The sequence below is a fragment of the Lepisosteus oculatus genome, chromosome 28, assembly GCF_040954835.1.
Source record: "Lepisosteus oculatus isolate fLepOcu1 chromosome 28, fLepOcu1.hap2, whole genome shotgun sequence".
NCBI lineage: Eukaryota > Metazoa > Chordata > Actinopteri > Semionotiformes > Lepisosteidae > Lepisosteus > Lepisosteus oculatus.
In genome coordinates, this window is record NC_090723.1 from 2,257,983 (window position 1) to 2,284,634 (window position 26,652).

The 26,652-nt window shown below is 38.8% G+C and overlaps 3 protein-coding genes across 3 annotated transcripts; 2 read left to right on the top strand and 1 right to left on the bottom strand.

Moving 5' to 3' along the window:
* Window positions 1-1,178: 1,178 nt before the first annotated feature.
* On the top strand, window positions 1,179-7,142 carry moto (minamoto). Its single transcript, XM_015362021.2, has 7 exons — window positions 1,179-1,542; window positions 2,837-2,949; window positions 3,667-3,771; window positions 3,856-5,293; window positions 5,806-5,940; window positions 6,172-6,346; window positions 6,852-7,142. Exons 1-7 carry the CDS (start codon window positions 1,537-1,539, stop codon window positions 6,953-6,955), a joined length of 2,076 nt encoding a protein of 691 aa, XP_015217507.2. The 5' UTR covers window positions 1,179-1,536; the 3' UTR covers window positions 6,956-7,142.
* Window positions 7,143-8,149: 1,007 nt separating this feature from the next.
* ccdc43 (coiled-coil domain containing 43) lies at window positions 8,150-14,346 on the bottom strand. The gene is made up of 5 exons (XM_015362027.2): window positions 14,125-14,346; window positions 12,898-12,991; window positions 11,660-11,792; window positions 10,736-10,791; window positions 8,150-10,375 (listed from the first exon to the last, which is right to left on the bottom strand). The coding sequence occupies exons 1-5, from the start codon at window positions 14,344-14,346 to the stop codon at window positions 10,188-10,190; spliced, it is 693 nt and encodes a 230-aa protein (XP_015217513.1). The 3' UTR covers window positions 8,150-10,187.
* dcakd (dephospho-CoA kinase domain containing) lies at window positions 14,327-22,469 on the top strand. Its single transcript, XM_006638105.3, has 5 exons — window positions 14,327-14,416; window positions 16,752-16,864; window positions 18,895-19,098; window positions 20,460-20,547; window positions 21,238-22,469. Exons 2-5 carry the CDS (start codon window positions 16,753-16,755, stop codon window positions 21,521-21,523), a joined length of 690 nt encoding a protein of 229 aa, XP_006638168.1. The 5' UTR covers window positions 14,327-14,416; window position 16,752; the 3' UTR covers window positions 21,524-22,469.
* The last annotated feature ends 4,183 nt before the right edge of the window (window positions 22,470-26,652 follow it).

The following is a 26,652-nucleotide window of genomic DNA, read 5'->3' on the forward strand; positions in this document are numbered from 1 at the left end:
ACATGATCATTGATTATAGAAAGCAACTACCAGCTACAGAACCAGCATTCGTGGAAGAGCCAGCAGTGATTGTTCTCCCCTAAGAAAACTGCTCTTTCAATGACTTTATTCTGTAGACCTTTCATTGAGTCTGCCCTTATATTCACTGGAGATTCACCTGGTTTGGTATCCTTAATATACACACAATGAAAACAGGCTGAGCAGGATTGTGAAGGCAGCCAGCAAAATTGTTAGTGCACTACTGCTACTGCTGTCAGACGTTTACATTAAACAAACAGGCCATTATATTCATTGACAGTCACGGTCTTTGACTTTCAGGTCTTGGGGTCCTGGATTTGTTTCTAGCCCAAGAAACATTACATTTTGAGTTTGCATGTTCTGCCTGCATCCTGCTGGCGATTGTTAGTGTCTAAATTATCCCTGTGTACTTGTGTGTGCACTCTGGGATAGACTGGCATCTCATCCAGGGAAAATTATGTAGCAACCATATGCAAAAGGGGGTGACAAAACTGAACGAAGTAATTACAAACCAGTAAGTGCTACATATATTATATGCTAGGTTATTAAACTATAAATCAGAATAAGAGCATTACTTCTATTGCAGTAAAACTATCGCATCGTCCAGGTGGGGCTACACATTGGTGGGGTCCCCGTACCTGTAAAAACAGTGGACAGCCCGGAAAAGCGCTATATACAGTAAGTATAAAGATGTAAAAGTCATAAATACAAGCATATTAGAACATATGCCTACTAGATTTTCAGAAGGCTTTAGATAAGGTCCCACATAAAAGATACTCAAATTGCAACACGTAGGCTTTCAGTGGTAATGCATAGTAAAATAAAAATAAATAACTTGATGCTCCAAGAGATGTACTCTAGTTTGTAACAACCTTTAAGATCTGAGCCTCTCAAGAGTGCTCCAGATGCAGCTTTATCCATAGCATAGACTTAATTTCTCATGGCTGGAAAGCCAAGCGTAGTTTTTAACTCAAGATGACAGATTTCCGATTGTCCTCCGAGTTTATTTCCACTCAGCGGGGATTGGAGGTTCAGTCTTTAAAAGTCTTCAGTGTCTCTTTTCCTCGGGGAAATTATATATATATCTCGACATAATTTTACCATAAATGTTATTTTAATTTTTTTTTTTATCGTTTATTGTTGCTTCAACGTGAATCGTGCTGGTTAGAGCAGCCTCAAGGCGCCAACTGCCGTTGCGCAACTCGACTCGCGACACCATTGGTCGGGCAGTTATTTGGTTTCGTGTCAGTTGGGTGGCTATAAAACGGAATTACAGTCCTTTCCGACCTTTAAACAGTGAAAGACACTCGAATATGATTTAATTCGTTCTTCGACTATATTTTAGAGTTGCCTAAAGTGTATTGACCGGCCTCGGCTGCCTCTCTGCCGTGCCCTGGAGTTGCGCAGTCGGTATTTCGCGGCCTGGGGCGTCCGTCACCTTCTGCGCTGTGATCGCGATTTCCAAAAATATATGTATATACACACACAAGAGGGAGCTGAATTTGGCGAGAGTTAACAATGGAGGTGAGTAGATGGACTCTGTTGAAATAAAGTTAATTATGACGTCTGCGGTAAGTTTGACGTTTGCCGCATTTTTGGATTCTGATTAAATCGGTTATTTAACGTTTTCAGCGGAAAAATAAATCGTAGAGTTGTATGGTGGACGGTGCAAACAATAACTATCTTATTGTGGTTTAGTGGCGAAGTATTTGAGGTGTTTACTATAAACAAATAACTGCAGTGATACAATGTACATAGTAGACTGTTGAGTGTGTGCCCTGTTATTTGTTTCTAATTTCCGTTTGGTGTCATCCCGTTAGTTTTAGGTGTACGTTTTTTCCCCTCTATCGCACTGTTAGCAATAGTTCGTCATCGTTGTAGGAAAACTTTTAAAATGTTACTTTGTGAAGTTGCGTCATAACGTCGTGTATAGTCTTCGTTTTCGCTGTCACAAGCCACGGGGCCGTTGCTCGTACCGGTTTATGCGTCTTTTTAACGTGCAAGGAGCGGCTTGGATTATTAAACTGCTCAAGAATAGTTTACATGTCCGGCTCAAGTTAAAGGAATGACGGCAACACGTCAGCCCTGCTCGAAAAGGAGTCACTTCAAAAAAAGAAATGGCAGTTCAGAGCTGCAGCAGTTGACTTTTTTACTTTGAGACGCACTATCCAGCAGAGGAGCAGCTCATTTTATTCTGAAATCACCAGAATCACCACGATTGAGCACAGGTGGAGGGTGATTAGCTTGTTGTGTGATGTGGGATGCAATTGGTGACACCAGAGCTAATATGCAATTGGTGTTACGAGGGGGTCCGTGCACCAGCTCCTGTATCCAGCTCGTTTTTCTAGGCTTTGATTTGAAATTACTTTTCAGAATGTTTGCGCCAAAGTTTTTCACTTGGAGGTTATGTACTATAATGTGTAAATAAAGGTAAGGTCAAATAAATTCTGATTTATTGTGTTTTGATTTCAGACTGTCAGGCCACAAAATGTGTTATTTTGGAAAGGGTGTGTCAACGTCCTATAGGCATTGTGCTGTTGCTGGGTGCCATTGATTAGCATTAATGCCTTCCAGGACTGGGGTCCTGGGTTGAATTCCTAGGGTGATACGTGTGTGGTGTTTGTATATCCTCTCTCCATTGATTTCTGCTGTGTGCTCCGGTTTTCTCCCACTGTCCACGACATACTGTACTGGTAGGTTAATTGACTTCTGGGAAAACTCTCCGTGGTGTGAGCGTGTGTGTTTGTGCCCTGCTTTGCCCTGCATTGATATGCTGTTACAAGTGATCCAGACAGGGGGTAACACTGTTCTTTCACAGGCTGTAGCTGATGTTTTGCTGTCTGAGGGCTATACTGGACAAACTACACCGTGGACAGCACCTGGGGACACATACAAACCACTTGAATATGGCCAGGGCTATGCTGGCAACAGGTATACAATTTGTCTAAATGATCTGTATGGAAATAATTATAATCCTGCTTTACTGAAGTTAACTAAAATATCAGGGTCTTAGAATACGTCTCACATTCTTAGATTTTTTCATGAATAAGATTTTTTCTTGTGGAACCAAATTTATTAATTTCTGATCACCATAATGGGGAGAATTGTGCCACAGGCTTTCTGTACAGTTTTGTTTTTTATTAAAATTTGGAATATATTCATTCAGTCTAATTAAAACTGGATCAATACAAATTACTTTAAAATACATATTATTATATCCTTTGGGAATCTCATATGACAGTCATATAATAATCAAATGACAAATGTTACTGAAAGCTGTATTCTTTCAGTTCATTCTGACATTTTAAAATGAACTCTTGCATGTGTTGTGTGTTTTAGAACATCCCCCATTCATGTATGCTGTTCAGTTAATATGGATAAAATGATTCAGAATCTGTAATTTTGTGATCCGGATTATTTAATTTGAATAATTTTGACATTACTTTCAGATGACATTGTGACATTACTTTTTATACAGATTACAAATATTCATGGTTACAAAATCTGTGTATTATGGCTTATTAAATCAAAACAAAAGATCCAATAATGTCCAAAGAATAATAGTATCCTACTATACAGGACTGTTGCTGTTTTCCTGAAGTTTATTTTTAAATGTAAAGTGTTTCTGAATTATCATCCCTTTCACAGATATTTTGCAGAGGAAAACTGTTGTGGGACTGATGCAGATCTTTATGGATTGGTGTCAAACATTTTACAAGAGTCAGATAAGATGGATGCATGTTTTGGAGAGGAGTAAGTACTTGTGGTGCTGGAGATTGAATAATTAATCTGGTGATTGAATATCAGGTTTTTAACATTTCTTCTGTATCTCTGTAGGTCACCAGCCACCAGTGTAAGACATATTTGGTCTTCAAATTCAAAGGACATTTTCCAGCAAGACATACATGCTGAATCTAAAATGCACTTGAATTCATCCTATTTACAAAGTCCAGGATATGAAGAATTACAACCAAAAACCGAGCTGCATCGGCAAATAAATGTGTGTGGTTTTACAGATCAGTGGCTTCCTCCCTCAAGCAGTGGAGAAACTACACTTTCTTCTCAGGTGACTTCTCATAAAATGCAGTCACCAGTTTTGTTAAATACCCTTTTCACAAAAAACAAAGCTCCAATTGTGCGGAGGGACTCTGACCCAGACAAGTTGAACATGGATCCTTATTCTGAATATTCAAGCTGCTGTAGCTCAGTAACCAACAAAAGCAAGAGGATTGACATGCAAGAAGCGAATAAAATAGCTGTTAATGTGCAGACGGTGCCTGTTGGTGAACATGATTTTTATAGAAATGAGTTCCAGCCTCAACAAACTGGACAGAGATGGTGTAAAGACAAAGTATCAAACAGCCAGAGTTATAAATATTACAAAATTCTTGCACCCAACAATAAAAAAATGCAGTACAGGAAAGAACTGAATGGGGAATGTGGAGAGCACGGTGATGCTCTCAGTACGGTTGAGGTGCAGACACAACATAGTTGTGGCTCAAGGGATTGTCTGGATTTGAACACTGAGTACTTCAGTCACGGGGATACTTTTTTTGGTTCTCTTCGTACATTCTTCTCTTTCCAGAATATACACGTACCGCCAAACTGTCAGAGCGAGCAGCCCTATTACAAGTTTACAAGCCAGAGTCAGATGGGTGTAAATGTAGAAGGGCTGAGAAGGGGAACAGGAGACGAGGGATTGGAATTACAGTCCACTAAGAGCAGAAAACATAAAAGTCTTCCCAGCTATGGAGTTTCCTTTCAGCACAGTGGTGCTTGCAGGGACGCTGAGCAGGATATGAATAGCCAGCATGAGGGAGAAATGAAACAAAACATTCTGAATCGTAACCTTGATGTTATGGAAGGTGTACATAGATTCCAAAGGCTACTCAGTGGAAGCAGACGTACCTGTATGATTCACCCAGGAAAAACACCCCAAGAATTTTTCTTCCCAAATTTGTATGCAGTGGGTGAGAATAGGCAAAATAAGTCCTGCTCGAATCTTAACTCAAAAATGTCTTCCTCACAATCCACTGTTCCTCATGGTAGCTCTGTTTCTCTTTTTGATCATCATAATGCGCTACCAGACAATGAGTTCAATCAGTTTTACCCCACTGCTAATGGCAAGAATGGGGATATTCCTTTACCTGGCAGAACTCCAACTTTTACATTCAATGGATTGAAGAAGAAGTGGTGTGGTCCTTTAGGCCAGCTCCATCTTCATTTTGTGGAATGTTATGAACAGCAGAGATTGCTAGAAAAAGAGAGAAAAAAGGTAAACATTGTATAAATTGTTTCTTTTATTATATACCTGTATGATATCAACAAATCCATATAACCAAACTAAATTGGTGGGAAACATAAATCCAATACATTAAAGAATGAACTTTAAAGTGCCATTGATATTCTCCTTTTTTAGCAGAATACTGAATTATTCTAACTGGTCAGTACATCTTTTTTTGTAGAAAAGATGGACTTTAGATCATTGAGTCTCCTTCAAAAGACATAACACAAATGATTTATGGACAGGAATTAAGGTTTAGTTGTATGTTTATTCTGCTTCACCCTCGTGAGCTTTAGTGATCAAGTTTCACTCACTGTGGAGCTTTTAGAATTTACGAATCTAGCCACCTTACTTCTCCTTGATGTCCATGAGCAGTAGATTACTTGGTAAATTTGTTATTTGTGTTTTTTAAGCATGCTGATTCATAAAATATTTTCATTTAAAAAATACTCAAAAGTTATGATAAAATTGTTCTTTGTGGTTCTTCTTCCTTTTCTTAACAGACTGAAAACGTTCTTGCTGGGAGCTATCCAGGGATGAGAATCTCGGCTGTTAACAGCAGCTCCTTTCCAAATCATCTCCCTAATACTTTACACATCCATAATCTTATTGTGGACCTGTTGAATGAGATAACAGAGGTTTGTTCCGTGTAACACCCTTAAGTGTTTTTTATTTCATGAGGAATAACAACTTCCAAGAAACAGACACTTTGGGAATGTTGATTGAGTATTTTTCTTTTAACCTTGTCTTTCACCAAAGAGAAGATTGCACTGGAATATAAGCTATAAAAATGAGACTTTAACCTTTAATCACTTAATTTACAACATTGATTCAACCAATAATTGAGTTTGTTGTTTGTTTTTCATAAGGTTATAGGCCTTTTAAGAAAAATGGAGCATCTTATTGGCGTCCCTTTGCATGCTAATATCAATGCTGCACTTGAAGAACATCTTGAAGTTATTGATGAGGCACAGCAAAGGATGGAATTAATTCACTCATCAAATCAGCAGCTGAAGGGACCTCCAAGATTCAGAGAAGATAACGGTATTAAAGACTCCAGTGACATTTAATGTGGGAAAATAGTCTAAGATCTAATTTGTATAATATAAATCTATCATTACAGTTATATGAATTGGAAGTCTAAATGGGATAGTTTAGGTATTGACCTTTCAATTTCCTTAGTTTATTTTTTTTAAACTGCGTTTATACATGTTTGTTAATCCTGTTATTTTGACATCATCTGGAAACTTTTCAGGTTTACTAACTATACCAAAATCATTTCAAACATATCCAAGTTAGTCCCAGGAACACAGAATCCATAGAGAAATATGAACCAGATGACAAAAATGGAAACTTAGGCCTTTGAAAGAGCTGGGTGAGAGGAAGCAGCCTAGCCATGTTATCAAATATAATACTATTTGCTCTTTTAAGAATCACCTGGACAAGATCCAGTATCAGCTATAAATGAAACAAGCCTGAGAAAATCTTTGACTTTTCTGTTTTATTATTCTTATATAAAAATGTATTTGTTTTGTTTTTCCTCTTTTAGATATATTGCTTCTGGCTGCAGCAGTGAAGAACATGGGTTTGGCTACAAGAAAGTCCCGCACAGCTCTTTGGTCTGCACTGCAAATGACGCTGATACAGATTTGAAGCACAAGTAAAAGGAGAGGTACAGAATGAAGGTGTCCTGCAGGGACTCGCAAACCCCAGAGAGGACGACCATAACAGCACTGTCTTATTGTGTAATTCTGAAAACCTTGGAACATAATCATGCATATTTAGATCACAAACTCTAAATTGGATCACGTTTTCAAATAAAGAAATGTGTGAGCTCTCATGTTTCAGTCCTTGCAGTTTTGGAACATGACATTGTGGTTTCATCTTTACATGACTCAAAAGTTGAGTTCTATTTGCTGTGCCAGTAGGGCATTACTATTTAAAAATCCATAACTTTGGAATAATTCAAGACAGAAAGTTTTGTGTTCTATTTAAGTTGCAAAGATAATATATTAAAAATATAAAAAGATTCATTTTTAAAATGTTAAAAGTGATATGTAGCATTGTTGAGTGATTTTCTATAAAAATACAAATTTTGGTATGGTTTTGTATATGCATTTTGGTATATGTTTTGTGTCAACCAAACAACATGATAAGAAGTGTAAACTTAAATCTGAAACATAAGAATTCTGATGCAAACCAAGAATTTAACCCAGTATGGAAATTTATATTTTTAAGGTTAGAATTTTGATGTGATCAGTAGCCATAGTCTTTGTTAAATATGTAAATAAATTAGGTTGTTGATTATGTTGGATTTTGTGTCCTGGTCTTATTTAATGACTATCCAGAACAAATGAAATCAGTAAAATGAAAAAAAAAAACTTACATGGTACTTGGATTAGGTCCCTTAATACAGTAGCAGACAGAACATTCTCAACTGTAGTGTAATACCTATTTGAAAATATATTGAAAAAGTCAATTAAAATGTACACTGAATAAATTAATAGCATAACTCTCTTAGTAAAGAGCAATTTCATATCAATCTGACTTCAACATAAAAAGAAAATAACATTAATTTGAAACTAAATTGACTTCCATATGAATAGGGTTACTTGTGCTTGCGGGGTAATTTTGGCCCAAAACTGCTACATTCATTCATCAAGTTTACAGATCATCAAAGGTATGATTACCTCTGGAGACAAATATAAGATGATAATGATGCCACAGTAAGTTAAACCATAGGTAAAACAATGTAATGATTGATCATGTGCTGTTTTATTAACAGGACTCTACCATTGCCAAATAAACAGAGTAATTTTCAAAGAAAACTTCTATTGGACATCTACATTGTTTCTTGCTGCCTTTATTGAACATAAAACTGTCACAGCACAGGAAGCAAATATGTTTGCATTGGAATTAAACCCTTGAAAATCAGTCTGTTAAATTCATTACGTAAAAGAACATTCTAATTTGCTGTTGAGGACTGGCTATTTTATATCTCTTCTTCTTCATAACATAATTCATGAAACCTGGTAAATCTGGACATTTGCAAAATATTTGTGGTGTCTTACATGTGGAAACCTTTGCAACAGAGGTAGTAGAGTTGAGGAATTGTGTATATTTTGATGGAAGTGCAGATCAGACTTCTTAAATTCAAAAAGACAGAGACAGTGAAAGACCAAGGATGTGTTTTTTTTTCCCAAAAGCCATATAAACATTTAAAAGCAAAAATGCCCCTCAGGGTCAATAGTCTAGTCTATTTAAATTGTTAGCATTCACTAGGGATGTCTGCAATTCAGTGATTTTCTATATGTATAACTGAGGTTCACAGAGACTTTAATTGTCCTAGAATTGCTTAAATCAAATAATGCTGAAACTAACATTGCCAAACCTACGACCCTTGTTACTAGCTACTGATAGTAAAAAACTTGACACCTCTCCCTCTATTTTCATTACAAAAATGTTAGATTAAGATAATATGCTAAGTAAAATACTTTATACATTTTTTACTAAAAATATAAAATGGCATTATAATGGATGCTTTACAATAAATTAATGTCTGATGTGCAGCTATTTCTTCATTCGTGAACCTTTAAATTGATTTTGTCCTTGGTTAGTGCTTAAATGATGACTATAATAATACTTAGGCTATTATATGAACAGACCAAAAGCTTCCCAGTACTTACATCTTTATTTTAAAAAAAGTTTAAACCAAAACCTTATGTGTCCAATTTAATATATTGTTGCAAAATCATAAGGTGTTTCCTATCAATTACAGCAGTAAACGTACACTTCGCTTCTGTAAAAATGCAAGATTTCTGAACAAAAAACTCTTCTCTTCCAGGTGGGATAAATCTTTCTTTGGGTGTATGAAATTTCTTTTCAGTCAAATTTTGGCATAGTGAATAAAAAAAGCTTGCAGAAATTATCTAAAGTATTTACAATACAACACAAATGTGTTGTAATTACAGCAGCTGATTTGGAGACCTTGCAGATATTCAGTAGCCAGAAGATATGCAGGTGATATCTGTAATTTGAATATTTCAGCCAATCATTTATTTGAGCCTGGACATCAAACATCCCAACTTTATATAGCAATCTACTGAGAGAAACCATGGAAAATGTAACAGTATTTGATCTGAGGGTATTCTAAAACCTATCCTTTTTAACAATTTAAAGAAATCAACTGAAAACTTAGCATGACTTGATGACATAAATATTGATCACTTTCAAGACCTAAAAGTTCTAATTCAGATGTGCATTATTCCTTACCCATAAACTGACTGAAATGTAAGCAAAATAAAGCAGCATTAATTTTTAACTTATTCCACTTTATCACCTGTATTAACTCCCCTGTGTTGTCTTTGACCTGTTCAGTTCTCCCCAGTTCACCTGAGCTTTTAAAAACTAACTTTCTGGGAAAAAACTATTTTCCATTTCACTACCAATCATTTGAATTTTCAAAGTGGTGAGGAAAAACAACCTTCCATTATCTAAATATTCAATATACAAACCACAATGTTTTTTATTGCAAAACCACTTTAACCAAATGCACAGAGAGCCTTTTCAGATTTCCAACTAATTTCTTTTATGGGGTCACTGGCTGTCCTAAATAAATATCTGTTGGCATGTTTTAAGGCTTTTGTGTATTTCTGCTTTATTTCCTAATAGATTTCAAACAATCAAAGTTTTTTTTTTGCTTACTACTAACTCCAATGGGAAAATGAAAACAGGCGAAATAGCCTAAGCTCTGAAGGCAAATGCAATTGGTCAGGATTGTTTTTTTTTGGTTGAATGAAACACAAATCCAAGGAGTTAAAAGCTCAGCTGCGTCCTGACAGAAAATGTGCCGTTGTATTCAGGATCAAATCCAAAAGCCAGATTCTTATCTCTTCCGTTCTCCTTTCTGTGTCCGCTTCTTTTCCTTCTCCTTCCTCTCCTGCTTGGCAAGTTTATCCTTCTCCCTCTGCACCTTGTCCTGCTCTCTCTTCTTCTGGGAGTCTTCCCGGGCTTTTTCCCTCTCCTGCTTCTTTGCATTCATTACGTCTACCAGGTTGGTGTTCTTAAACAGGGCTGAATCTCTTGTTAAGGAATACTTACTCTTCCTCTGCCAGGTCATCTGTCTTTAACTGCAGTATTATCACAGCAGTCTGTGCCCAATGAAGACATCGTCAACTTACTGGACTAGTCATTGAAACTAGTGGCTTGCAGTATCTTCTGCATTTGGCTTCTTGTACATCTATGCAAGAGACATGAAAGTCTCTCTGGGTTGTCTTTCAAATAAAAGCCTTTTGACACTCGAGCCACAGAGTTTCCTAACCTCATTTCCCTACGTACATCCTAATCATTCCCTTCAGAGGCACTGCTCCTGAAATCAATACTGCGGTAAATCCGCGTGAAGACTTTCAAAGACACGAAAGCTGAAAAGGATACATTTGTTGCTGTCAAAAGTGGAAGCTGCTCCAGTCTCCTCCTCTTCTGCAGCTTCAGTGGTAATGTTAAAGAAACGAATGGAAGGATTTAGTACATTCTGACGCATTTTCCATTTTAAAGTACAGATCCAACCTCTTAATTTATTTTAAATGGTGAAAATGAACATTTCACAGCCTAAGACATGAAATGGAAGAATGTACTGCGTTAACTCAAAGTGTGAGACAGACCTAGAACCATAAAGCAGAGTTTTAAATGAACTGTGGTTTCATTTTTCAGGTATAACATTGCTGGATTTGAAATGATTGACCTGGGAAGACTTCACTACACAAATACTGGAAATTACAATATAATAATCATCAGATTTATTATGACGAAATAAAAAAAATCATCTAACAAATGGCAGTCTTGATGTGTTGATAGACACACTTGGACTGTACACAGTTGTCAGATGGGAGGGGTGAAACACCAACCAGAGGACACAAGGATGACCACTTAGCACAGAGAACAAGAGGCACTTTCTTTATCGAAAGCGTTGTGAAAGTGTGAAAGATGTTGAAGCTGGTACCTTGTTTCCCCTTACATATCAGCTGGATGAGATCTTGGGATCAATTAACTATTAACTCGATGGGCTGAATGGCCTCATCTCGTTTGTAACCTCTCATGCTCTAGATTCTTTCCAAAAGGGCCAAAACTGAACACTTCACTTTTCAGTTCTAAGCTGCAAGTCTGTATCATTTTGCTCCACTGTAAGAGCTCTGATCAAGAGCCCAATCTGAACACACAGCTCCTGCAGAGGTTCATGTCTTTGCACCTTTGTTTTTAGTTCCTGTTGGAATGCAAGTCTGAAAACACGAAGAAAAGCTGAGAAGCTCTGGATTCACAGGCCAGCATAGAAAAATGCTATCATGTGGGGCTAAAGGATATTCCTCATCGTCTGTGATGTTGCTGTACTGGGCGAGAAGAGCCTGCTTCCTTTTCTTCTCCTCTTCCGACACTTCTCTCTGCTTGACCACGATCTGTGCCTGTTTCTCAATCATGTCGGCAATCGCTTGCAGCTCTGCAGACAAGGTATGGATGATTAAAACTGACCTGTAACACATACCCTCCAGTGGCAGCCTGGGACTGCAGTTGTGCCCGATGGCTTACGCAGTGCCTGGCTCCATCGGGTGATTGACAGCTCCACTAGCATGAAACGCAAAAGTCCGTAAAGCTGGATGTATTCTGCATTTCCCTTCTATTTTCTTGATTATTACAGTCCCCAATATAAATGTATACAATGATTTAGTTTTAATGAGTTAGAGCAGCATTTTATGGATCTTGCTCCGGGTTACATAATTAAACGAATTATTTAGACATTCCTTCCATGTGGTTCATGTATATCTTGCAGGCAATGCACCTGCAAATCACAAGTACAGTAACACCAACTTAATATTTTATGGAGCAAAAAACAGTATTAAGTACTAGATAGCTTGATGGAAAAAAAGACAAGTCTGCAACCCTTTGCATTTTTCAATTTGGTTTTTGCTTATGCTACTATTCACAATTAAAAATTAGAATTTAATAAAAGGGTACGGAGACAGAATTTGAAGGACATTATGCTGATGAGCAGTGGAATAGGTGCCCTATCAGCGGACAGAACTTCACACTAGGAGTGCTAAGCAATTACTATTACCTTGCCTAACCAATTAATCTTTAATTTCTCATTTCTGGGGGTGAGAGGTGTTATTTTGTTTCTTTTTGTTGGCTCCTGAAGCCAGAACTGTAGAAACAGATTCGGTAAATATTTAAAGACATGCACATGCAAATAATTAAACTTTATTAGAATGCAAAGCTCTCATATGACACCTGAAGAAGGCTCCAAATCAAACATTGTTTTTCTTTTCTTTACCGTTCAGCATGGAAATACCCTCTACCTGTTCCTTTGCAGCCTATGCATGCTGAGGCAGCTCCCTACTCGAATGTCTTCAAAGCCGTCATAAGACAGGTTTCGACTAAAAGCACATTAGTACTGTTTTACAAACAAAACAAGGTGGAATTGTCCAGGAGCAACAGAGAAAAAGAGGGACACTGCCTGAATGAACTGATTCATAAACATTTCTGATCTTGTCGAGAGAAAAAAGGTATTCAATGACTCTGGCACAGTACACTGGAACGACCAATACCATCTGAAGATTTGTTCTCGGCTGCTGACAGCGCGCTGCTCTCTGTCCAGTGTTTAACGATTTCTCGGCACACGTTTTCTAACGCATCTTCTTCCTACAGAAAGGGAATAACTGGACATTAATAAAGAAATGCATTATACAACATATTCCCATTTCAGGAAAGAAATTCAAGAATTGCATGCGATTCACTTAACAGAAATAAAGATTTTAGATCCAATTTGAAGAGCACAAATAATTCTTCTCAATTTTTCTAACATGATTTGTGCTAGAACTCTTTATAGAGTGGATAAGAATAAACAACTAGTTCTTTTTTTACCTTTAAACTTGTAATTAACCTTTTTCTAGTTCATTAGTAACATAAACTCAAACCCAAAGCAAAACGTGACCCCCAAAGACTAGTTTTGTATCAGAAAGATCCTACATAACGGACGCTGCTAGTTTGTACACTAACATCACTCCATAGGTATGGGTGTTCAGATAGTCTAACTATAGCACAGATCGCAGAACTGACTCAGTAATAGGCAGAGGAGGAATGCAGCTTGTTTTTATCTAAATATAGATAGCAAGGCCTAACACATAAATCAATGATACCATCGAACGAAATGTGACTGAGCCAAGACCTTTAATGACCTGAACTGTTGAACACCAACACTGGACTGTTTCAGGCCGTGAAAACACGTCTCGTCCACAACTTGTCTGATGACACGGCAATAACAAATATACTCTGGAATATTCATAAACCATCTTGCTCAGCACGTCAACGGGTTGCTGCTGCCACAGGTGGAGCATACAGTTCCGTTTGTGAAAACGAGACACGATTTTCTATTGTAGTCCTCTTTCACTCAACAGGGAGTGCAGTCAACATAAATTGAAGCGTGCGTACAATCGATATCAGCTCTGCACAGCTCAACTGAAGGCAAATTTGAGTATGCCAAATGTGAATTCCGTTTAACGTGCGCAACCACGAAGCAATAAAAGAAGCATGGCAATTTCTTCAGCGGCTCTCGGAGCAGAAGTTGCGATTGTATGGTTGAAAAAAAAAATCAAACCCTAGATTTAGTACAAATGACCTCATTTATCTTGGGCAAGATATTATTTAAATAAGTAAAAAAAACATGAACTACTTGCCACATAAAAGATAAAACCCTAACCCTCACCGAGAGTGTCAGGAGCTAAGGAATGCAACCCATGCCGCGACCAAGTCGAGACACCCGGGCAAGAGCTCACCAGAAACGCGGAGAGAATGCCCCGGAGAGCATCCATCTTCTCCTCTTCGCTCTCTTCTTCCTGCAGCACCCCGAGGATGTACACGCCATAAACATCGCGATCCACCTCTAACGCGTCCAACCGACTCCCCAGCCAGCTCTCGAACTCCCCGGCAGCTCCTCGGGGCGCAGCCATCTTGGCTCTGCGGGGTCCTGGGACGCTGCTCGGGCAGCCCTTACGCATTGCCTGAATAATTTCCGGGGAAGAGCACAACCGGAGGACAGCTCTAAAAGAAACCTTCGCCAAGCCGAAAGTAAGTACCATACACGTTTTACGTGCAGACCCGTTTTGTTGCTTCCCATCCGCTGCCATGGAAATAGGGTGAAAAAAAAAAACAGCGAACTGTTTGTTAAACCTTCCGTCGTGAACTTATTTGCAGCTCTCCAGACTGAGCTAACGCTGCTGGGCTTTCATTAAAATGTGTTCTGATTTACAGATTTTCCAAATACATTCTTTTGGACATGAATCCCTTCTGTTACATGTTGCATCCTATGTGGCGAGGAGCAATGCATTACCAAGGACAAATATGAACATCTTTCCCCTGCAGATTTGCATGGGATTTGTTGGAAGTACTCGCATGAAATCCTGTGAGTTCCGAGTACAGTACTGGTACAGACTTTTCCGAAAGTTTCTTCTGTATCGTCGTGATTTGTACCGAACTCGTTCAAGTGTCCCTTCTAAAATAATTGTGTTTATTTTCGTCCTCGTGTCCTGTCATCTGGTGGAGGACGTGACAGCGAAGCTACAAGTGACACCACACTCTTGTGGCTCGAAGCTGTTGTGTTAAAAATGAACAAGGGGTTTATACAGTAGTTCACCTTGCCGTTCTCAAAGGTGAAAAACCGGTACTGTTTATTTGAAATAACAATTGCTGCAAACAGAAATCCTCTCTCTATCCACAGCCGTATAATCGATATCCACACATTAGTACCTTAATTGCATACTGTATGTGTGCCGAAAAGTGTGTTGTGTATCAGGGATACTATCACATGTCGTGTGGATTAGCGACGTGGTTTGAGACTTTCGCGTTTACATAATCGGATCACGGCTGAGTAAAATGCTTTGGTAGGAAGGTAGCGCCGTTCAGGTGTATTAACAACAGAACTAAATAAAAAAAAAAGTATTTTGCCCAACTAAAACAACAATGCAGTTTTAAATGAAAGCACTTGCAATAAACCCTCTTTATCCCGCAGGGCGCAGGAGTTTAGAGTTGGTCTGTACGCGCACCTCCTAGAGGAAATGGAATAAATTATTCCTCCTTCAGCATGGAATAAACCTATTAGTATTACTTGTTCCTTTGCCTCCTAGAGGAAATACTACGTCACTGTATTATTCATATTTTATAAAGCCTGGTCTAAACGATTGGACTGGCGTTTTAACGCCTTTAAAAATGAAGAACGTATATATGTGTATTTTAAATAAATTAAAATAAAATAACAGATATTCATGTAAAATAAAAGATGCGGAACAGTAACGTGAACATTTGGAGACATTATACTGCTTCAGAAGCACTTCAAGAAAACTGTTCATATACTGTAACATACGTACAGTATTTTACCAAAAGCGTCTGAGGGACCCTTAAAGTAATTATATGAGACATCTTTTTGTATCTTTATTGTCCTTTAAAATTTCGTATTTCACAAATAGATTAACCAGGGCCAACTGATTCACCCTGGAAATGAGCTTTGAGAAAACACGTATTTGAGAAAATACTGTAGGGTACTTATAGTTACAGATGCAAGTATGGACTTCTTATCCCTGAGACAGTTATTTACATCTTGATTCAATGTAATAATACTTTACTACAGATATTATCTTCATAGATAAGTATATATATATATTGCTTTGTGGTAGTATTGCAGTTCCCCATTTGCCTTGATTCTGTAATGAATGTTAAAATGGGATGTAAATATGAGCATACAGATGTAACTGTGAACACTATGGAACTGTAAAGTGATCCCAAGACCTTCAGCTTATCGAGTGTTAATTAGAAAAAATAAATAACGGATAAAGTCTAACACACTAAAATGTATTTAATATTTTATGGACTCTTGGACTCTGCATATGTTGCCTTTTATCTGTTTTTGTAAGTCTGCACACAAGTATGTTTTTAATACCAGAAGTCCCAGTTCTGATCCTGTGTAATAGAAGATTTCCTGTTTTCTATTCTTGTGTCTAAAAGACTGTCTATACAACAGCTTGAAATGCTGCATTTCTGGCTCATCAAAGATCCTGCAGGAGCACATTTGTTCATTTTTTAAAATAAAATAGGTATTTTTTTCCAGTGCATTCATTAAAAATTGACTCAACATTTAATTTCCTTCCACTTCCGTATGTTCTTGGTAATCATGCAGCTCGAAGTGAAATCGCAATAAATTAATCAAAAGGTTTTCAGGCTTCAATGGCCCTAAATGTGTTTCCTACGTGTGACCTTGGGTCTTGAGTCGTGGCTGAGCTTGAAGGAGTCTGCCGAGAATGCTTGCTCGGTGCCTTTCAGGGTATTACACACCTGAATCAAGTTCCTAAAGCGGCTGTGTTTCCTGCCGTGGTCTGGCTTGTGTCTGTACCCTGTCTGTCTGTCTGTGCAGGATGTTCCTGGTGGGGCTGACCGGAGGGATTGCCTCAGGGAAGAGCACTGTGTCCTCAGCCCTAAAGGAGCTCGGCTGCCCGGTCATTGACGCTGATGTGGTGGCCAGACAAGGTACTTTGGAAACACAGCCCTCACTGGGGATGTAACTTTGGTTTCAGTGATCTGAGTCACAGGTTATGCGTACTCACAAAAACTTTTTTTGGTGATGCTATTTGAGCTACAAATCACAGTGTATCTTTCTTTCACTAATCATCTTTCCCTAATTGGATTCTTTTCAACTCCTTTGCTCCCTTACCTATCCAACCCCTCTCTACCACAGAGACTGCAGGCCTGTCTGCTGGTATTAAAGCACTGGAGCCCATAGGACCTCCCCTGTGCTCCTTAGACTCTGTAGTCCCGTCTGAGCACTCACTCTCTTTCTTTCCTACAGGAGTTCAGACAGACTAGTTCCACTTTACCTCCTGCCTGCTGTTGTACACCAGCTAATCTAATCCATGGGTGTGGCCAGTTACACACAGAGCCCATCTGATTTGCTCTTTTCCTCATGTGGAATCTCACTCACACTGAATGCCAATTATCTAATTAAGCCAGGTGTGTCTCATTTACACTCAGTTGGTTTTCAAACAAAACAACCTATTTCATACTTACATTAGCATAAAAAGCATAGTCTTAAGCCACAGATCATCCTATTGCTTTAGTACATTCTATCAAATCACAGATACAATTTTATTTAGTTTAGCTTTCCACTGTCTTCTTAAATCAAGCCATAGAGGTTAGTCAAGTGGACCAGTGAGCACATGTTAACAAGTTCTATCCCACACCAAAGACCCACTGTGGTAATTTTCAATGTTTTTCTCTCCTGACAATTTTATGCCACAGAGGCTGAGGTCAGTGGACTGTCAGTACCAGCGGACCTGTTTCACAGTCTGTTGCTTAACTTCTCAAATAAGTCACTAAGGCTTACTCTTGCAGTATTTTTAGTGTTATTAACAGTGTACTGAAAACAGCTGTATTGTTAACTGAGGTATCACATTAAATAAATCTCAAAGTTGTTATAAATAATAGAAGACACTAGTCTTCTTTGACACTTTGAACAAATTGCTCATAATGTGCAGATATTTTAGCTCCAGGCTTGTCATGCTGTCCAATTTTTATTGCTTATTTTACCAAGGATGCTAAAGAGTTTCAGGATAATATCCTGTCCCTACTAAACACTGAATGCTGAAGTTCACTATTTTCTAGAGGGGAACACAGCAGCCATTCTTTTAGTGCCACTTAATCAGCATGCACCATCATTTTCTTCCTGATAATGTGAATGACAGCAGGGTCTCGACATTCTTGAGGGTTCGAAACAGAGATCCATTACAAAGAGCCAAATTCTCATATAACAAAGTCCATCCCTTTAACTTTCCATAAATGTACTCTGTTATGTAGTGTGTATGGTTAAAAGACATAAGTGACCGTCCCTTACATGATAATTAAAGTATTAGTGCATTGGCTTTAGGTTAATTTCAATACCATTGATCAACTAAAACGAACAGCAGTAATCATGTAAACTTATAGTTATTACTTCAAATAATAATAATAATAATGGCTTACAGTTATATAGCGCTTTTGTGGACACTCCACTCAAAGCGCTTTACAGGTAATGGGGACTCCCCTTCACCACCACCAGTGTGCAGCCCCACCTGGATGATGCGACGGCAGCCATAGTGCGCCATTACTCTCCCCACGCACCAGCTCTCTGTGGGGAGGAGAGCAGAGTAATGAAGAACAGGCATCCCTTCTATGCATCCAGTCTGCACTGTCAATACAACACAAAAACAGGAGCATGCTGAGATGCAGGTGTTGGGAAGTGGGTACATATTGTAGGCAGTAGACTGGGAGAGTCTCACTCAGTAGCTTGATTCAACTCACAATACTAGTCTGTTTCACAGCCTTCATCTGAGTTTCATCCCACTCTGCTCTTTCATTAAAGAACCCGTTGGACAGATCGAATCATGACTGATCAAGTTTGTGAATGTTAAATGTGCAGCTATCGGGACCCTACTGTACTCTCTTGGATAAGGGGCAGTGTGTTATGTGCAGTGTGTCTTGTGAGATGTTGTGCCATCGTCTTACTGGTGTCCTTTCGGCACTAGTGGTGGAGCTCCACAGCCCAGCCTACCAGAGGATAGTGCAGCACTTTGGCTCTGAGATCCTGCTGGAGAATGGGGAGATCGACCGTGAAAAACTGGGTCACATAATCTTCTCCAACCCAGAGAAACGCAGGCTGCTCAACTCCCTCACCCACCCTGAGATCCAGAAGGTCATGCTGAAACAGATTGTGGGGTATTTCCTGAGAGGTGAGAGCTCTTCCTGCTGCTTTAACATCTGAAAACATTACTGCCTTCACCTGGCTTGAAATCAAGTCCTCACATTCCTGGTGTAATACCCTTTGAGAATGCCTGCTCTCCAGCCCTCATCCCTGCGGTCACTGGCCACGTCAGTACATGGTCTGAAACTGAAGCCATATGGACAAAAAGTGGTAGATTATCAAAACCACCTGCTGCCAATTTATTCATCATGCTACCTCGGCCCTGTTAGACGCTCACTCATCGAGTTCATTCCTCTCAAGTCTCAGGGTTTGTATTCCATAGTGTTGGATCTCCCAGCTCTGAATGTTCTGTTTTCGGATATTTTCCTCCTGGTGCTTTTGACCTGATTGTTGCCTTATGTGCTCTGAACACAGCTTGGACAAGCTGCTCTTTAGGACTTTCAAGAAATGACTGAATGAGCTACTTTGATCCATTCATTTCTTGTAACCAAGCAACCAAGATTTGAGGAATTGTCTTCACTCATGTAAAACTTTTTTGTGTGTTTATGTTAAAGCGTCAAATGCAGGGACATCGAGTCTGGAATTTGCCCAAATGCTTAAAATTACAATTACCAGAATTAAATACGAATTTGATCCACATTGTCAATTCTTATACTTCAAGCTCAGTACTTGTTTGAGATGCCCCTGAGACATCAATTCAGTTACTTTTCACTCACACGCACAACTTTGTTTTGCATAGTTTACGACTGTACTGTTCATTATTGATTGTCTTTGCAGTCAAGTGTGTCATGTATAGTATAATTTCTTTCACAGTGCAGGAAACAGTGTTTGTAGACAGAAAATCAGTATTTAGAACACATGTGTACTCAGGGATTGCAGTCATGAAAAAACAGTTTAGCATTGAGCATCCGGAGATCACAATGCTAGATGTGAGGTAGGGATGAAACCTAATCTGTAAGGTTCTAAATGTGCCTTTAGTTTGTAAAGGTACTTAAAAATAAGTTTTTCTATTGTGCTCCTTTTTAACTGAAGAACAAAGTAGCAACTTGAGATGATGAGCCTGCATTATGGGGAAAAAAAGATGATCTGCAGAATTCAAGTTGTAGTTGCCTCCTTGTTTCTGTACGAGGTCACCTTTTGTGTTTTAAGTGTTCTTTTATTTGGTGTATATTGGTGTTTGAGTTGAATGTTTTGACATGTAATGAATGCTGTACCAAACAGAGAATACCCCTGATTCTCTTATAGTAATTATATGCTAATTGCCAGAGTTTAATTGGCCACAATAATGGAGTTGTCGGTTCTTGAGTAGGCACCAGCCTTGCACGTTCTCAAAGGCATGCAGAGCGTGGAAGTGTACCCCACCGCCTGACTCCCCTTCCTCTCCGCCAGGGTACCGCTATGTCATCCTGGATGTGCCCCTGCTCTTTGAGATGCGCCGGCTCACCCGCTTCCTGAAGCACACGGTGGTGGTGTACTGGTGGGTAACCCGCAGCTCTCGCCAGGCACTGGGCAGAGCTGGTGTAGCAGCAAGTCTGTCTGCGTTTGAGTTGTGATCCTCGTGTGTTTCTTCACAAACCCCCGGTCTGCTGAGCTGTCCTTCTGCCTGTGAATGTGGATACTGGGATTTAGGAATGGTTGAATATCGTTCCCAATATTAGATTAGTAAAAGCATTTTCATTATGTTGTGGTGACATACTGATGCGATGACACAGGACAGGACACAGGAGTAGAGAAGGTCTTCAGTTTTATTCACTGCAACTTTCACCCTTTTAAGCTTCACTTGGAGTGATGGCTACCCAGCAAACTCCTCCAAACCTGACGTTTTTAGAATGTCTTAGAGCTACCGCAGCACAATAGCTACATAAAGCTATAGTAGAATGGTATTATTATTATTATTATTATTATTATTATTATTATTAGCAGTAGTAGTAGAATAATACTACTACACATATTATTAATATCAATACTGTATAATTTAATAGACATTTTCTGCTGCTTACATGAATTACTTTTTAACCTGAATACTGTGAATGCTGTATTTTTTCAGGTAGTTAAAGTGACAAGTCCCATATTTCGTAATCTTGCAGCTTCTCAGGCTTGACCTTTTCAGGCACGTATGAGCTGACACACAGTTAATAGTCCATCTCTGACATCTTTCCTTCCACAGTGACCCGGCCACCCAGTTGTCTCGGCTGATGCAGAGGGACAGGCTCACACAGGAGCAGGCCGAGATGCGCATCGCCTCCCAGATGCCTCTGAACGAGAAGCGGGGACTGGCCAGTCACGTGGTGGATAACTCAGGTAGCCGGGAGGACACCCACAGGCAGGTTCTGCGGCTGCATGCTCAGCTGGAGGACTCCATGGACTTCCTGTTGGTCAGGGCCCTTGCGATTGCCACGGCGACCGGTATTGGAGGCCTCCTCTTGTTCAGCCTGAAGCAGCTCCTCTCTTAACAAAGGAGCTGGATGGGATTGTGGGTAAAAGGCTTTTCATCACGGTTCTGTGTCAACACGGGTTATGAACTGTAGTGGGAAAGAAACAATGCAAGTTTAATTGCACCTACTGTCATTTTTTTAATCTCTTATTATAGTTTTAATATTTTAATGACAGTTTGCAGATTTCAATTCTTGATCTGCTTTTTTTAATCTGTACTGGACAGTTTTGTATAGAATTCTACAAAGGCTACATTTCAAACGTTTCTGTGAAGTATAGATACTCTTTTAAGGACACCAGGACGAAAAGACTGGCCAACGTATTGGAAAAACCTCCATATAATTCAGTTGATGTGTTTTATGTCTGTCAGAGCTTCAAAGCAATGCAGAAGTTTTGAGGGACCGGTCTGAATTTGATTAAACTGTGAATCATTTCCAACTTCAGCCATGGGGAAAAGGGATTTTAGGTTTTTGCATGCTATGAGAAAAGTTAGACTAATACTGTAAAAAAGCTGAAGTTTTTCTTTAATGCACAGGGGCACTTTCTAAATGCACTGTCAGGTTCTAGCTAAAAATATATGCAGCAGAAAATGATGTCAAAAGATGTTGCACAGACTGATCTGGTTGGTATCTTTACAAACCAGTCTCAGTCCAGTTATTTAATTATTGGCTTAACCTGTTCAATTTAAGATCTTTTCAATGTTCTTTAGATGATAAATACCTGCTGGATTCCAGCCCTCCTGTACTGAAGTGGTACACCCGTGGTAAAGTGGTTCAGTTGGACATTGTGTTTTATCCTCTATGTTGTTTTATCTGTAGTGATTTAAAATCTCCATTAGAGGTCAGCATTGCCATTTGGGTTGATGTTTTATGTTGCTCTTACTGTCACAAATGTTTTGGAAATTGGACTATTCTATTTTTAAAACTTTCCTTCTTTTTCTGAATAAATATTTTGGAATTCTCAATATCTGGTTGAATGTTTCTGTCTGGTCAGTGTTGACAGTATATTTCTAGGCAGTATCATGATATTCCAAAGCACCAGTTTGGTGGTTCCTCAAAGCACCACAATACCTTTCAGTCTGGGAAAGGGACTACAAACTGGACACTTCGAGACAGGATATGTTTGGAAACATTGCCTCAAAGGAGACTTACTTATTTTTTCTAAACTAATACCGTTTGTTTGATGTGATGTAATTTTCTTAAAACATATCATACTTGATACTGGCTGTACATATTCCAGATCTGTAAAAAAACAAGGAAAAACAGAGAGGCTTTTTGTGTCTGTTAGTTGGCTAGCATTGTGAATTCACCTCAAAGCCTGGTTTTTAGAAGTGAAGATCAAATAGCAGCTGGATTATTTAAAGCGCAGCTAAAAAAGACTTACAAATATCTGTTTTAAACCTATATTTTTACAAGAGAACTCATAAATATGTTCATTACTGTCCCAGACTGCATTAACCAATTTGGTTTGTTCAGTTAATGAGAGTCAAAGGCTGTTAGGTTTCCTTCTCTCAATTAAGCTCTGCAAATATCTGAAAGGTTATCTTATTTCTGGGAGAATGTTAGTACCAATCAGGAAATGAAAGTGATTTTAAAACACTGGTAATTATAAACACTTAAAATATTTTTTAATCATCTCAGAATATAGTCAACCGGATAACTTTCCAGACCCACTAATCTTTTGTATAAAGACACACTACTTGTTTACAATCTTAAGTTAAATTCTGTTTTGAGTTTCCACTTGCCTCTACTATCCTGTGTTTTATTGTTGATTCTGAAAAAGTACAACTGTACACAGTTGGCTTTGTCCTGCCTTTGAGCGTTTCTATTCTTGAATCATCTCCTTTTTATTTGTTCAGGACTAAAGAGATTCAGTTCTTTTGCCCCATCAGTGTAGATCATTCCTTCAGATACATGTTCTGTTCTGTTGAATGGATTTCAGAGCAACAGTTTTATTTTGTAACACTTAAACACACAGTATACAAACTTACAGTATATTAAACTTACAGTGAAGAATTATAACTTCATCTGGTTTCAGTTGTATACTTTAAACTATATATCGTATATTGTATAGAGCTGTATAATGATGTGCGAGACTTATATTTTAATTCAGCTTCAAGGGAAATCAGCAAAAAGCAGAACAAAGAAAAGGATTATTTTTCTTCTTAGAAACAGACTTTTAATTCCACTTGAAGACAACATTAAAAACTTGTGCTGGGCTGTCCTTGTCACAGCTGGCAGTTTTTAATTTGAGTTACTTTCTTATTTCGTTAGTGCAATCCAGAGTGGGTCATTCCTAACTTTTGGGACTATGACCGATGTAGACAAAAGTCTTTCACGCACTGTTGTACTGAACCACTTTATAGCCTAACACGTTCACCACCAACACATGAGAAAAGCGCAAGAAGATGAAAAACCTGCTCAGGCTCCAGGACAGACGAGGTGTACAGTGTGCGAGTGAATACTCGAGTTTGAAGTGTTTAGTGCCCTTTATAATCTCCGGCCCTGTGTGTTTCTTCCTGTTCAGTGGGTAGCATTCACTATGAAATGGGCAGGTGCATCCAAGTGAGTGCTATGTTTGCAAAGCAGGGAAAGCAATCAGGGACTTTGTACTGCATGAGGACCCCTTATAACAGAGTGTTTCAAGCTGGATGCTGTCATTGGAGGCATAAAAATGTAAAAATCTGAAAGCATATTTTACACAGACAAGAGCAGAGCACAAAGCAATTGAATGTTATGTAATTAGAGAAAGACAAGAATTGTGTAATTATTTGGAGCTACTGAATTCTACTTGTTTTCACATCTAAGCGCTGTATCGCCCGACAGTGAGTGCGCGCTAGGCTGGAGCCTCTAATGTGGTCTGTTTCTTTTCACCAGCAAGCAAGGTTAAGAAAACGGGGATTACCATCGGCACGGATCGTTGACCATCGTTGGTACTTTCTTGTAGGGTTAGAATAAAAATCTGATAACAATAATCCATTTTTCAACACTAGGATACCAGTCCAGCACACCTTGTTTTGGCAATATCTCATCTCTGGGTTAAATTCATTTTCTCACAAGGCAAGCAATCGGAGAAATGAATGAATTATTTATCAGAAGTATTAAAGAATTCTGAAATTTAAACCTATGCCGTATAATGTAATATATATGATATTTAAATTGATTTATATGAAATAGTTTCCTGTCATTCTTGATAACACAGTTAACAGTATCTTAGAAGATGGGTTATAAGATATTTTCTAATTAAAATGTACTGCTGAATGTACTAAAAATTATACTTATGACTAAGGCATCAGAAGTCTCAGTGTGGGGCAGAGTAATTATCTAGTTACCCTCAAACAAGTTCAGGAGTTGCAATAATGCACTCAGGTGGAGACACTGAGACAGAACTGTATTGTAGACAAAATCCAAGGATCAGCCCTCCAACAAATACAAATGTATTGTCCTTTACTAGCAATAGACAAACAATTACCTAGTGCCAACATTTCAGCCTTGAACTGACTTAACTGACTTAAAAAACACCATTATCTTTGTACAAATGTGAAAAAAAAGTATTTGATTAAGTTGTATTGTTAGGTCACTTGTAGCCAGATCTGTCAGTTTCTTTATCTGAATCGTATTTGAACTGTTGTCTTAATCATGCTTTGTCCATTTAACTCCTCAATGTCCAGCAAATCAAATAGAGTCAATAGGGTTAATGACAGTATGTACAGCATATTTATGATTTATGTGATATTTGTTCTGCTAATCAACAAGTAATCAATTGGAAATGCCTGATGAAAGCTTACACGTTTTGTTTTTCCCCAATCAAAGTTTGCATACCGTGGTATATTGCTTTTATAAGTGAGTTCTCCTGTCTCCTGGAGGAAGACAAGCATGTTTTGTTATCAAATTGCGTGTCTGAAGTTCCAGATGAGCAATTATACAATGAGAAATCCCCTTTCTGCACATTAAACTGGATGAAACATGATAGAATCTGGCATTTGTGCTTCTGAGGGGGCATTTGGAATAATGACAAGCAAACAAAAGTGTCAAAACAGACACTAATGATGAACTTGCAAAAAAACAAGAAAAAATGCTGGCAAACAGTGTTTTTCATCTCCAGGTGTCCTTGAGCACAGACATGCACAGTACATGAAATGGATTCCCAGAGGGCCAGAGGTGAAACTCAACATTGAACACGATCCCTGCATGACCCCCTCATGACCTCTGTGGCCGCTGAGTAGCTAAAAAGCCAACAGCCTGGATCCTGCACCCAGAAGACCATCCTTCCATCCATTATAAAAAGCCACTTATTCTTGTAAAGGGTCATGGTAACCTGCAGCCTACCCCAGAAGCACACAGAGAAAAATACAGACTTCACCTTGGGCAGGACAGTAGTTCATGACACTGTACACATGCACTGAAGCACACATGGATGATTTAGAAACCAGGCCAATTAACCTAGATACCAAGTCTTTGGAAAGTGGGAGAAAACCAGAGCAGCCCCCCCCCGCCCCAAAAAAAAAGCACCCCTGTCCAGAAGCAAACCTAAGAGCTATAAGAACTAACACTCATGTACAAGAAACCCACGAATTAAATAAAACACTACTAATGCTGTATCTTTGCTTTAAGTCTTTGGTGTCAGAAGTGTGTCCTTTTTCCTGGAGTCAGGAGCTGCCAGTACACATTAGGAAATATGTACATTGGTCAGCTGTTACTTGAATAGTTGTGCTGAGTGCCTTACTTGACTAATTTGTAAAGGAGCTCCTTCATTTTGGTGGAATACTGTTTCACACTTGTGTAGGCGTGTTAGAGATAGAGTTAGCACAGTAATGAAGTGTGAAGTTGTGCTTTCGCTGCAGGACATGGTGCAGAGCTCCAGTCAGAGTTATCTCTGGGAGGTATAGCTGCCTTCTGGTACAGCAGTCTGAGTTGAGTTCCAGAATTCAAAATGTCATTGCTGTTCCTTGTGAGATAGGAAACATCAGCTCTTCAGAATAAATATGTAATTGATTATCCTTCTTGTAAACTTTTTAAAAGGAAACAAACCAGGTGATTCATAAAATATAAATATGAAGCTCAGAGATGTATGCTTTATGGGCAGCACAGGACACAGTATTTAGCATTGTTGCCGCACAGTGCTGAGGCCCTGGGTTCAATTCTGGACC